We start from the raw sequence: 14,346 nt of genomic DNA on the forward strand, positions 1-14,346 counted from the left end.
ACGTGTTACATCAACGTGGCTTCATAGTAAAAGAGTGCGGGTACTAGACGGGCCTGCCTGTAGTCCAGACCTGTCTCCCATTGAAAATGTGTGGTGCATTATGAAGCCTAAAAGACCACAAGGGAGACCCCCGGACTGTTGAACAACTTAAGCTGTACATCAAGCAAGAATGGGAAAGAATTCCACCTGAGAAGCTTCAAAAATGTGTCTCCTCAGTTCCCAAACGTTTACTGAGTGTTGTTAAAAGGAAAGGCCATGTAACACAGTGGTGAACATGCCCTTTCCCAACTACTTTGGCACGTGTTGCGGCCATGAAATTCTAAGTTAATTATTATTTGAAAAAAATAAATAAAGTTTATGAGTTTGAACATCAAATATGTTGTCTTTGTAGTGCATTCAACTGAATATGGCTTGAAAAGGATTTGCAAATCATTGTATTCTGTTTATATTTACATCTAACACCATTTCCCAACTCATATGGAAACGGGGTTTGTAAAACTGTGTCAGAAAATACTAGGAATCAACCCAATAATATCTGTAAATCAACCGCTTTGGTACAATCCTAAAATCAGAATTAATAAAAATGTGGTTAAATGGACAACATGGAAAGACACAGGTATTACTAAACCTCATCATATTATTAATAAAAACTCTTTTAAACCGTTCAATGATTTAGTTGATCAATATAATGTACCCAGAAATCATTTTTTAAATGTTATCTCTTTAAAACATGCTGTAAATAAATGCATATCCTCTGAAAGTATGTCCTTAAATAGCCATGAACTGGAAGATGCACTTTTTAATCAAGATACATTTAAGAAATTAATTAAACTATTTTATGGAATAATAAATGAACACCACACTAGAAATGCATGTGTTCGGAAATGGATGATGGACTTAAGCCCTTTAGAAGCATTAAAGATAAACTGACTCAATTTAAGATATTGAATAGATTGTATTTTACATCTTCTCAGCTGTTTAAAATTGGTGTAGTAGATAGCAAGTTATGTATGAAGTGTCGGGCAGCCGAGGCAACTCTTGTTCATTTATTGTGGGAATGTCAGAGAATAAAAGAGTTACGGTTGAAAACAACAAAAGAAGCAATCACAGTCCTTAATATAAACATCCCAATGACACTTCAAACTTGTATTCTTGGGGATCTCCATCAATTTAGTAATGTGTCATCAAAGAGTAAAAATGCATTTATTTCAATATGCATAATAACAAAAAGGGTAATATTTAAAAAATGGATACATGTTGATAGTCCAACTCATACTGACTGGTACACACAAGCTATGGAGATGATATCAGTAGAACAAACTGCATTTAGTTTAGATAATAATGAGTCATATATTGGAATATGGGATCCATTATTTAAATTTGTTTTAACTATTAAATGAACCAAAATATGACTTATTATATCTTTGTGGAAAATATTGGACACAGTGTGTTGTCAAGCTTATGAGATGCGATGCAAGTGTAAGCCACTGTGACACTATTGTTCTTTTTTTAATGTTTTTATAAATGTCTAATGATAATGTCAATGAGGGATTTTTAATCACTGCTATGTTGAAATTGCAACTAATATTGATGCTGTTGTTGATAATATTCATTTTTGTTTCACTACTTTTGGTTTGTTCTGTGTCGTGTTTGTGTGTCCTCTCAATTGCTCTGTTTATTGCAGTTCTGAGTGTTGCTGGGTCGGGTTTGGTTTTGGAATTGGATTGCATTGTTATGGTATTGCTGTGTATTGTTTTGTTGGATTGATTAACAAACTAATAAAAATTAAAAAATTTAAAAAAGAAAAGAAAAAGAAAAAGCATATTTATACACCACAATTACAGTTGGTTAAAAATCAGCAGTTATAATGAGAGTCAATGGGACCTAAGGGGGTGTTAAAAGAAGGTGTGTATACATTATGTTTACAGCCTATTCTAACAATGTTGCAATCAATAACTCAATGCAATTTTATATAAAAAAAAAAAAAAAATTTAAATTAAAAAGGGGAATTCAGACCACTAACTATCAAACTGAAAAATCATAGATAAGGAACACATCCGTTCAGAAACCGCGGTGTGAAAAATAGTTAAAGAGGTTAACATTATGATTTTTTTTTTCTTTATATATTTAAAACACTTCCTTGTGGTCTACATAAAATGTAATGCTGGTTCTTTAGTGAAAATGTTGCATAGATTATGTTACACAGACCTACACTACATTGACAAAAGTATTTGGCCACCCATCAAATGATGAGAACCAGGTGTCCCAATCACTTGGCCACATGGAGACTGTTTCTACAAACTTTTGTGAAAGAATGGGCCGCTCTCAGTGATTTCCAGCGTGGAACTGTCATAGGATGCCACCTGTGCAACAAATCCAGTCGCTCCTAAATATTCCAAAGTCAACTTTATTATAAGAAAATGGAAGAGTTTGGGAACAACAGCAAGTCAGCCACCAAGTGGTAGGCCACGTACACTGACAGAGAGGGGTATAGTGCAAAGACTTTCTGCACAGTCAGTTGCTACAGAGCTCCAAACTTCATGTGACCTTCCAATTAGCCCAGGCACAGGACGCAGAGAGCTTCATGGAATGGGTTTCCATGGCCGAGCGGCTGGATCTAAGCCATACATCACCAAGTCCAATGCAAAGCGTGGGATGCGGTGGTGTAAAGCACGTTGCTGCCAGACTCTAGAACAGTGGAGACGCCTTCTCTGGACTGATGAATCACGCTTTTCCATCTGGCAACCTGATGGACCAGTCTGGGTTTGGAGGTTGCCAGGAGAACGCTACATTTCGGACTGCATTGTGCCCAGTGTGAAATTTGGTGGAGGAGGAATTATGGTGTGGGGTTGTTTTTCAAGTGAAAGGAACTTTGAATGCTCCAGGATACCAAAACATTTTGGACAATTCCATGCTCCCAACCTTGTGGGAACAGTTTGAAGCGGGCCTCTTCCTCTTCCAACATGACTGTGCACCAGTGCACAAAGCAAGGTCCATAAAGACATGGATGACAGTCTGGTGTGGGTGAACTTGACTGGCTTGCACAGAGTCCTGACCTGAACCCGATAAAACACCTTTGTGATGAATTAGAACGGAGACTGAGAGCCAGGCCTTCTCCACCAACATCAGTGTGTGACCTCACCAAATGCACTTTTGGAAAAATGGTGGGAAATTCCTATAATCACACTCTTCAACCTTGTGGACAGCCTTCCCAGGAGAGTTGAAGCTGTTATAGCTGCAAAAGGTGGACCCACATCATATTGAACCCTATGGGTTAGGAATGGGATACTTTTGGCAATATAGTGTATCTATCCTCTGAAAGTATATTTCATGGAGGAATGGACAACAAAAAATCCACTTTAAAATTTTAAGGGATGTCCAAAACATGCAAATATCCAACAAAGTTACTGCAGTGGTTTAAACGCATGTATTTGTTTTGACTGCAAGTATATACGTATAACGTAGTAACAGACACCTTCAAAACAATATGTAATATGTACAATATACACACTGCAAGTATATATATATAATGTAGTAACAGACACCTTCATAACAATATGTAATATGTACAATATACACACTACAAGTATATATATAATGTAGTAACAGACACCTTCATAACAATATGTAATATGTACAATATACACACTGCAAGTATATATATAATGTAGTAACAGACACCTTCATAACAATATGTAATATGTACAATATACACACAGCAAGTATATATAAATTGTAGTAACAGACACCTTCATAACAATATGTAATATGTACAATATACACACTGCAAGTATATATATAATGTAGTAACAGACACCTTCATAACAATATGTAATATGTACAATATACACACTGCAAGTATGTATATAATGTAGTAACAGACACCTTCATAACAATATGTAATATGTACAATATACACACTGCAAGTATATATATAATGTAGTAACAGACACCTTCATAACAATATGTAATATGTACAATATACACACTGCAAGTATATATATAATGTAGTAACAGACACCTTCATAACAATATGTAATATGTACAATATACACACAGCAAGTATATATAAATTGTAGTAACAGACACCTTCATAACAATATGTAATATGTACAATATACACACTGCAAGTATATATATAATGTAGTAACAGACACCTTCATAACAATATGTAATATGTACAATATACACACTGCAAGTATATATATAATGTAGTAACAGACACCTTCATAACAATATGTAATATGTACAATATACACACTGCAAGTATATATATAATGTAGTAACAGACACCTTCATAACAATATGTAATATGTACAATATACACACTGCAAGTATGTATATAATGTAGTAACAGACACCTTCATAACAATATGTAATATGTACAATATACACACTGCAAGTATATATATAATGTAGTAACAGACACCTTCATAACAATATGCAATATGTACAATATACACACTGCAAGTATATATATAATGTAGTAACAGACACCTTCATAACAATATGCAATATGTAAAATATACACACTGCAAGTGTATATATAATGTAGTAACAGACACCTTCATAACAATATGTAATATGTACAATATACACACTGCAAGTATGTATATAATGTAGTAACAGACACCTTCATAACAATATGCAATATGTAAAATATACACACTGCAAGTATTTATATATATAATGTAGTAACAGACACCTTCATAATAATATGTAATGTGTACAATATACACACTGCAAGTATATATATATACAATGTAGTAACAGACACCTTCATAACAATATGTACAATATACACACTGCAAGTATATATATATATATATATATATATATATATATATATATATATATATATATATATATATATATATAATGTAGTATGCTCCTACTTAAGGAACAAAACACGAGTGTGTTGTCTAATCATGGCAGACTTGGTAACAGACAACAAAGACGACTATTTTGGGACAAATAAGGATTTACGACCTTCTCTTTCTGAAGCTGAACATACTGAGGATGAACTGCTGCTTCTAGAAGCGAGCAGGAAGGAAGAGTGAGCCGTTGGAGCAAACGGAAGCTGAGAGAGGGGGACGAACGCGATTTTGACACTATAAATATGGAACTTGGAGACAAGCTACTTCGACATAAATGGATTGCTTACCCAAAATCAACAGGAAACGTCCCTGGCCAACTGGACCAGACGAACAACTTATAAAGAACACACAAACCCTTTATTTACGAAATCATAAATCAGGTTATAGTTTGCTTTATACACTATGTATAAAGCAAACTATAACCTGCTACCCAAGAATGAACAATTCTTCTCCCCAAAAAAAGGATAAATATAAGCTTCATGCTACAGATTGAATACAGTAAGTAAAGGTTAGTAATTGCTGTGAAACAGAGAAGTGGTTGTGGTAAGCTGTAAATATGTAATTTATTGTTATGTAATCATGTTTCCTTGTTCGAAATAAACAAACAAGAACACAATAAACATGCAATGTATGTGGGTTGAATGCATGTGGTTGCAACTTGATGACTTATATTGTTTATTTTATTTCTGTGTCTGGCATTCATGGCAGACACACAAATAAACGTGTTTTCTCTTTTATTGTGTAACTTATTTGATCTTACTTTGTAGCAACACAAGGCTTGTCTGTAGTTTAGTATATGTTTAGTATGTGGCTCTGCTGCCATCTGCTGGTCATGTAGGATTACTACATTCTTATTGGCTGTTCAAATATGACGTAACAGTACGGAAACATTTCTATTTTGGGAAGCGCGAGAAAATAAAAATAAAATAAAAGGTAGGATATGAAATAATTTAGTTTATGTTGTTGTCTTTTTAAATGTAATTCTAAAGTATTCAGTCCTTTTTACATACATTTAACGTCATAGTTATAGTAGAAGGTCAACAAACGAACCAGGAAACGGGAAAAACCGCGATGGGGAATGGGACGGCCATTTTGGCTCGGTTTCCTAAAGAGTCTGTTATTTAGGCTCAATTGTTTGTTTTTTGCTGTTGTTGCTGCTTCAATTGCTTTATTATGGTTGTTGTAATTTTCCAAATTAATTTAATAAGATAGTATTTTTTTTTATCAACCAAACTGTTTATATTTTAAGTATTGTTTATTTTGAGAGGTTCTAACATTTTAGTTCAGGGGTGTCTAAAAGGCCACATACTGAAAAGTCAAAAGTATGTGGGTCTATATCGATATTTTTGTATTTTTAAAAAAAGGCTAAAAATAGACATTGTGTCAGTGGTGACCAATCATATTATTATTACTTATTAGTTAGAACATTTGATCTTTTTCTAATTACATTCCAATTTTTTTTTTTACATTTTTCCCGTTGTTTTTTTTCCCATGTAAAAATAATAATAATAATAATAATGATTGTGTAACTGCATACCATAGTGTGCCAAAAAAGAATCTTCAGTTACACATTTAACAGTGTTAATTTAATAAATGAGTATTGTTTTTTTAATTAACCGAACTTTGTTTATATTTCATGTGTTGTTTATTTTGAGAGCTTCTAACATTAAGGGGTGTCTAAACTTTTCCCCCCAAGGGCCACTTACTAAAAATTCAAGTACAGGGGGTCGTTTTTATACTTTTTATTTGGGAAAAACATGCTTAAAACAGATATATAGATTTAAAAAGAAAACTTTGTGATATAGATAATACGTTTATTATTATTATTAGTTTAAAAAATGTAGATTTTTCTCCTTAATTCCAACTTGTGTTCTATGTTCTTACATTTCAGTTTTGTTTATTTTAGAAACATTATTTTAAAATACACAACTTTTTCAATTTTAGCAAGCTGGTTAGGTATCGTGTCGGTTCAGTATCGCGGATACCAGCCTGATTACTTGGTATCGAATCAGAAATAAAATCAGTGGTATCTCAAGTGACTAATCTCGACTCAAAATATGCAATGTATCTTTTTTCTTCTAATTTATGTCGTGGTTATAGAACAGGGGTGTCAAACGTACGGCCCGGGGGCCGGATCAGGCCCGTAAACAGGTTTTAGCCGGCCCGCGGGATGAGTTTGCTAAGTATAAAAATGCACCTGAAATTTATGAATGAAAGAAACAGCTGTTTTAAATGTGTCCACTGGATGTCGCAATAGCAATTCTTTGTATCGTTGTAGATGATGCTATATATGTACAAAATAAACCACATAAGGTTAGTGCACCAGTCGAGGAAAATGATCAAACTACATAAATAACATACTGTAATTTGATATTGATATAAGTTTTTTATCTTGATAGATTGAAAATGAACACCAATGACTGATGAACATTACCATATAATTTATTCAGAAAATATAAGTAACAACAAATAAAGATAGAAGTCTATTAACTGCAACATGTAAGTGTAAAAAAAAAAAAACAACATGATTTCTACAATTTCAGAATGTACTTGTTCTGTTTTTAAACAAAGAAAACAATCTGAAGTTTGTCTATATTTTTAAGTTATCGTGCCGTGATTTTACCAGTCCGGCCCACTTGGGAGTAGATTTTTCTCCGTGTGGCCCCCGATCTAAAATGAGTTTGACACCCCTGTTATAGAAGATCAACAAACGAACCAGGAAACGGAAATGGGGAATGAGACGGCCATTTTGGCTCGGTTTCCTAAAGATAAGCCGGTTATTTTTTTTTGCTTTAATTGATTTATAACAATAAAATACGGTACTGGTTGAACAAAAATATGATTATTAATTATCTGTTGTTTTTTTTATTTTACATGTTCCACGTGCAATACATTACAAGAAAAAAAAAAGTTTAAACACACTTGGGTTTAGCGTGTCGATGCACATTTAATTCCGGAAGGTGGCGGTATTGCACTGCAAAAGACGCTTGCCAACTGCCATTAAATAAAAGAAGAAGAACCCACCAGCCAATCAGGCCATCAGACAAAGTGAGGACTTTTATTAATGCAGGTAGTTGTCTTCACTTTCGATTTTTAAATACTTCTCCCGCACAACTTTCAAGATATAAACAAGTTTTTAATAATCTACTTGGTTGTTTCTCGACAGAAATGAGTGACTTCATAAGCGCTTTGGTTTTATTCGGGGCAGGAACCAGTTTCGCCTGTTCGGGCTTGTTTCACCACTTATACCACGAGAAGAAGAAAGAGTTGAAGAAACTGAAGGTAAAACTTTTTAAAGCTTTTTAAATGTTGCACGTTTTTTTTTATTTAAATGTCGTTTTAATGTTGATCCAGGAAATACCGGTGTTCAGACCTGATCAACGTTTGTCCGCAGTGTTGAAGTCGTCTCCCCGCAGGAGGCTGCACTATGTTGCAGTGGAAGGTAATGTTGCACATAAGTCATGGTCAAATGTTGTAAAGAACATCATGTCATGGCTGTCTTGAGTTTACAATCATTTCTTATTTTTTGGTGATAGAGTGATTGGAGCACATACTTGTTGGTCACAAAAAACATTCATGAAGTTTGCTTCTTTTATGAATTTATTATGAGTCTACTGAAAATGTGCTGGGTCAAAAGTATACATACAGCAATGTTAATATTTGCTTACATGTCCCTTGGAAAGTTTCACTGCAATAAGGCGCTTTTGGTAGCCATCCACAAGCTTCTGCTTGTATTTTTGACCACCAAAATTGGTGCAGTTCAGCTAAATGTGTTGGTTTTCTGACATGGACTTGTTTCTTCAGCATCTGACCACAGAACTTTCCTCCAGAAGCTATTATCTTTGTCCATGTGATGTCAGATGAAACAAAAATGGAGCTGTTTGGCCACAATACCGAGGAATCCCAGGAACACCATTCCTACCGTCAAACATGGTGGTGGTAGTATTATGCTCTGGGCCTGTTTTGCTGCCAATGGAACTGGTGCTTTACAGAGAGTAAACGGGACAATGAAAAAGGAGGATGTGAGGAGGCGTGGCCTGCGGACCTGCAGCGAGGCGGGGCGCGCCGGGGCCGGCTCCGAGATGGGCGACAGGTGCGTAGATGGCCCACCTGGGCGCAGTTCTCTCATCACCTGTCACTGTATAAAAGGGCAGCAGCCGGGAAGGAGGGGGTTGGTGAAGTCGGAGTGGATGGCCTAGAACGAACCCGAGCCCGAGCAGAAGCGAAGACGCGGAAGGCTGAAAAAGCGACCGGAAGAGCGAGACGGGTGCTGAAAAGCGAACAGAGAAGGAGATTTATTGAAAAATTAAATCTCCAAACCGTCAAGCCTGTCATGTCCGTCATTGGTGGTCCAAGGAACCCGGAAAAACGAGACCTCCACAGATGATTACCTCCAAATTCTTCAGGACAAGCTAAAATCATCAGCCCAGAGGTTGGGTCTTGGGCGCAGTTGGGTGTTCCAACAGAACAACAGTGTTTCCATTCAACTGCCAAGATACCTGTGGCGGTGGGGGCGTGGCTATGGGCGTGGTCAACATGACATCATCGAGTAATTTGCATAATTTACTACAATGATATTTTCTCTAAAAAGGCTCAAAAAATGTATACTTAATAATTAATAATAACAGTTTTGTTTTAAACGTCCATCCATTTTACAATATAATTACAACACTTTATGTACATATTTATATACAGATTTGAACAATAAGTTATTCACTGAAATATTTATTAATTGTGGTTCTTAGAAAAAATATATCTTATAAAATATAAAAGCTGAAATGTCTCTTATAGCTCTGCCCCTTTAGTGCATACTAAATAATTTAACTTTAGCCTACTACTACAACCATATTATTTACCAGCAACATAAAGTGAAACAGAGGCAGAGGTGTCCTGCCACAGTCAGTAACAAATAAACAGAAAACAGTAGTGGTCAAATACAAATAAGGCAACAAGAGAAGTATCCTACACTTCTCTTTTGTAAAGTAAATCTGAACAGCCGATATGGGCATCTACATCAACTAAAGTCCTGACTTAAACGTGTGGACAATGCTGAAGAAACAAGTCCATGTCAGAAAACCAACACATTTAGCTGAACTGCACCAATTTTGTCAAGAGGAGTGGTCAAAAATTCAACTAGAAGCGCCCAAGACCCAACCTCCGGGCTGATGATTTTAGGTTGTCCTGAAGAATTTGGAGGTAATCCTCCTTTTTCATTGTCCCATTTAAAGCACCAGTTCCATTGACAGCACAACAGGCCCGGAGCATAATACTACTACCACCACCATGCTTGATGGTAGGAATTGGTGTTCCTGGGATTAAAGGCCTCACCAGAAGCTTGTGGATGGCTACCAAAAGCGCCTTATAGCAGTGAAACTTGCCAAGGGACATGTAAGCAAATATTAACATTGTTGTATGTATACTTTTGACCAAGTCACATTTTCAGTAGACCCATAATAAATTCATAAAAGAAGCAAACTTCATGAATGTTTTTTGTGACCAACAAGTATGTGCTCCAATCACTCTTTCACAAAAAAAGTTGTGGAAATGATTGTTAACTCCAGACAGCCATGACATGATGTTCTTTACAAGTGTATGTACACTTTTGACCGCGACTGTGTGTGACCCGTGGGGAACCTATGTGGTTGTAGTGAAGATACAAAGTCCACCAAAAAATAAGGTACAAGAACACAGGAAAACAAGGGTGAATGTTCAGCGGCGCCACTTCTACATACAGCTATAAAAGTATAACAATGAAAAATGAGCAATAAATATTACGCACATACAATTGCACCCAGCATTGCAACACCCACATGCTGTACACCACCGTGGCCTGTGCAGTGCTCCACGCCATTGTCTGCTGGCGTGGGAGTGGCATGGCCAGAGTTAAAAGTCTATCCTACCCTACACGTCATTTTATGTGGCCCACGAAGGCCCGGGAAAAAAATAATATGCATCGTTAAAGTACCTTATATTTTCATTCTAAATGTATTTGTTTTTTCCATTTTGATTGAACAAAAATATATGTACTGGATGAAATCTTTTCAACTTTAATAGTATCCAATATTGCAAGAAATATTATATTGTCATACTCTCCTTTTTTTGTGTAAATACAAAAATAATACTTAAATGTCTGCTTGACTTAAGATTTCAAAGCAAGTTATACATCAAATTGTAAAAATGAAAATAAAATTTAACGTAAAATATATATTATATATATATATACATACATACATACACACACATATATACATACATACATACACATATATACATGATATACATACATACATTACATATATATATATATACACACATATATACATGATATACACATACATACATGATATGTATATATATATATATATGATATATACAATATAAACATACATAATATATACATACATACATACATTTTATATATATACACCACATATACATATATATATATATATATATATATATATATATATATATATATATATATATATATATATATATATATATATATACACATACATACATACATACATGATATATTTATATATATACACACACACATACACAATATATACATGATATATATACATACATAATATATACATAGATATATATATATATATATATATACATACATAATATATACATGATATATACGTATATACATAATATATAAATATACAGACATCCATTTTCTACTGCTTGTCCCTTATATATATATATATATATATATATATATATATATATATATATATATATACACACACACACACATTGTACACATGCTTTCATATCATCTGCCAAGGTTTATCCTGTTAAACTGTAAGTAGGTTGGATATAATTATTGAGTATGATTAAAATCAAGTGTAAGATGACTCATTCGGTGGTAATATTTGAGTGGGCCCCGGGCCCCTCTGTAGTGGAAAAGTGAAACAGGTTAAGAGCCCCTGACATATGCAGTATGTCACATTCTGTACTTACTGCGATGATGCTTCCAGGTGTCGTGCAGGCAGACGAGGAGCCTCTTAGCAGCCATTTTGTCCCAAAATGCTTCGGTGTGCTTCGGAGGACAGTAGTTCAGGAACATTCCGAATCCTGGAACACCCTCACTAAAACATGGTACATTGAAATAAATAAATACATCATATTTCTGCTTCCTCTCAGCATATTGTCTGATTACATTGCGACTGCCTCCAGGCGCCCTCTGCTGGTGAACCGGAGAGAAACCAACAACGCCGTGCCCTTCTCTCTCGTCTGCCCCGGCTCCTACATGGCCGACTTTGACGTGAAGGTGCAGGATCCCTTGGCGGGCTCGGGGTACTTCCTGGAGCAGGTGCACCACCGCGTGAGGCGGGCCGAGGATGGCCTGGTGAACGCGGTGTTGCGGGGCATCGGCGGCGAGCGCTCGGTGGCGATAGAGGAGAGCGAGGAGATTCTGCGGGTGGGGAGCAGCCTGACTGTGTTCGGAGAGGTGCTGCTGGAGGGAGACCACGGGAGGATGCAGGCGCCGCAAGATGGCCGCCAGTACCTCCTGGTGCCCAGCAGCTATGAGAGCTACATGGAGCGGCATGAGAGAGCGGCCAGCATGTGGAAGATGTTGACTGCTGCTACAGGCATCACCGGAGCGTCGCTGCTCGCCGCTCTTGTTTACAACATGGCGGGAAGACGGGACGAGAGATCCAAATAGTCCCAGCAGTCCTGACTAGTGATGTGCTGATCGATACTCAACTGTAGGTACCCGCCGATACCAAATCTTTATGCTCTAATATCGATTCTCAAATCAAAATATCGATACTTTAGTTCAGGAGTGTACAAACTGTTTCCACCACCATATTGATATTTTTTTATTTAAAACAATTCTAAAAATAGATATTATTGGTGACCAATCATATTATTATTAATTATTAGTTATTTTAGCTTTTTCTAATTACATACCAATTTTTTTCTCTTTTTTCTTACATTTTTCATGTAGTTTTTTCCCCATGTAAAAATTAAATAATATTAATAAAATATTTTTTAACTGCATACAATAGTGTGTCCGTTACACATATAACAGTGTTTATTATGGTTGTTGTAATTTTCCAAATTAATTAAATAAGTTTGTATTCTTTTTTAAATGAAATAAAATGTAATTATTGTTTATCATATCAGGGGTGTCTTAACTTTTTCCACCAAGAGCCGCATACTTAAGTCAAAAATATGTGGGGCCATATAGATATATTTTTTTAAATTCCAAAAATAGAGTTTGTATTATTGGTGACCAATCATATTATTATTAGTTAGAACATTTTAGCTTTTTCTAATTACATACCTAATTTTTTGTCTTTCTTCTTACATTTTTCCTGTTGTTTTTCCCCCCATTTGAAAATAAAATAATATGATTGTGTAACTGCATACAGTAGTGTGTCAAAAAAATTATCTTCAATTACATATTTAACAGTGTTAATTATGGTGGTTGTAATTTTCCAAATTAATTTAATAAGTATTATTTTTTAATTAAATTAAATTAAATTGTTTATTTTGAGAGCTTCTAACATTTTAGGTGATGAGTGTCTAAACTTTTTCCACCAAGGGCTGCATACTGAAAAGTCAAAAGTATGTGGGGCCATATTGTTATTTTTGTATTTTTAAAAAAATGCTAAAAATAGACTTTGTATTAGTGCTGACCAATCATATTATTATTAATTATTAGTTAGAACATTTTAGCTTTTTCTAATTACATACCAATTTTTTTGTCTTTTTTCTTACATTTTTCCTGTTTTTATTTCCCATGTAAAAATAAAATAATATTATCTAAATATTAACTGCATACAATAGTGTGTCAAAAAAATAATCTTCAATTACATATTTAACAGTGTTAATTATGGTTGTTGTAATTTTCCAAATTAATTTAATAAGTATTATTTTTTAATTAAATACAATTTAAGTATTGTTTATTTTGAGAGCTTCTAACATTTTATATCAGGGTTGTCTTAACTTTTTCCACCAAGGGCCGCATTCTGAAAAGTCAAAAGTATGTGAGGCCATATTGATATTTTTTTATTTTAAAAACATGCTAAAAATAGACTTTGTATTATTGGTGACCAATCTTATTATTAATTCTTAGTTAGAACATTTTAGCTTTTTCTAATTACATACCAATTTTTTAATCTTTTTTCTTACATTTTTCCTGTTGTTTTTTCCCATGTAAAAATAAAATATTAATATGATTGTGTAACTGCATACAATAGTGTGTCAAAAAACTAATCTTCAGTTACACATAACAGTGTTTAGTATGGTTGTTGTAATTTTCCAAATTAATTAAACAAGTTAGTAATCTTTTTTTAATTAAATTAAATTAAACTATTGGTTATTTTGAGAACTTCTAACATTTTATATAAGGGGTGTCTTAACTTTTTCCACCAAGGGCCACTTACTGAAAAGTCAAAAGTATGTGGGGCCACATTGATATTTTTTAATAAAATAAAAATAA

The 14,346-nt window shown here is 34.6% G+C and overlaps 1 protein-coding gene across 1 annotated transcript; it reads left to right on the top strand.

Annotated features, from left to right (window-relative positions):
• The first annotated feature begins 7,901 nt into the window (after window positions 1–7,901).
• Window positions 7,902–13,209, top strand: LOC133665108 (mitochondrial ubiquitin ligase activator of nfkb 1-A-like). Its single transcript, XM_062070317.1, has 5 exons — window positions 7,902–7,947; window positions 8,044–8,159; window positions 8,232–8,319; window positions 11,873–11,993; window positions 12,072–13,209. Exons 2-5 carry the CDS (start codon window positions 8,046–8,048, stop codon window positions 12,559–12,561), a joined length of 813 nt encoding a protein of 270 aa, XP_061926301.1. The 5' UTR covers window positions 7,902–7,947; window positions 8,044–8,045; the 3' UTR covers window positions 12,562–13,209.
• The last annotated feature ends 1,137 nt before the right edge of the window (window positions 13,210–14,346 follow it).

Source organism: Entelurus aequoreus, linkage group LG14, assembly GCF_033978785.1.
Source record: "Entelurus aequoreus isolate RoL-2023_Sb linkage group LG14, RoL_Eaeq_v1.1, whole genome shotgun sequence".
Lineage (NCBI taxonomy): Eukaryota > Metazoa > Chordata > Actinopteri > Syngnathiformes > Syngnathidae > Entelurus > Entelurus aequoreus.

What these genes read in the sequence shown, in the direction of transcription:
- LOC133665108 (XM_062070317.1), top strand. Translation starts at nt 8,046, where the DNA reads ATGAGTGACTTCATAAGCGCTTTGGTTTTATTCGGGGCAGGAACCAGT. An exon ending in AAGAGTTGAAGAAACTGAAG is followed by an intron (nt 8,160 to 8,231) that starts GTAAAACTTTTT and finishes ATGTTGATCCAG; the next exon opens with GAAATACCGGTGTTCAGACC. An exon ending in GCACTATGTTGCAGTGGAAG is followed by an intron (nt 8,320 to 11,872) that starts GTAATGTTGCAC and finishes TGATGCTTCCAG; the next exon opens with GTGTCGTGCAGGCAGACGAG.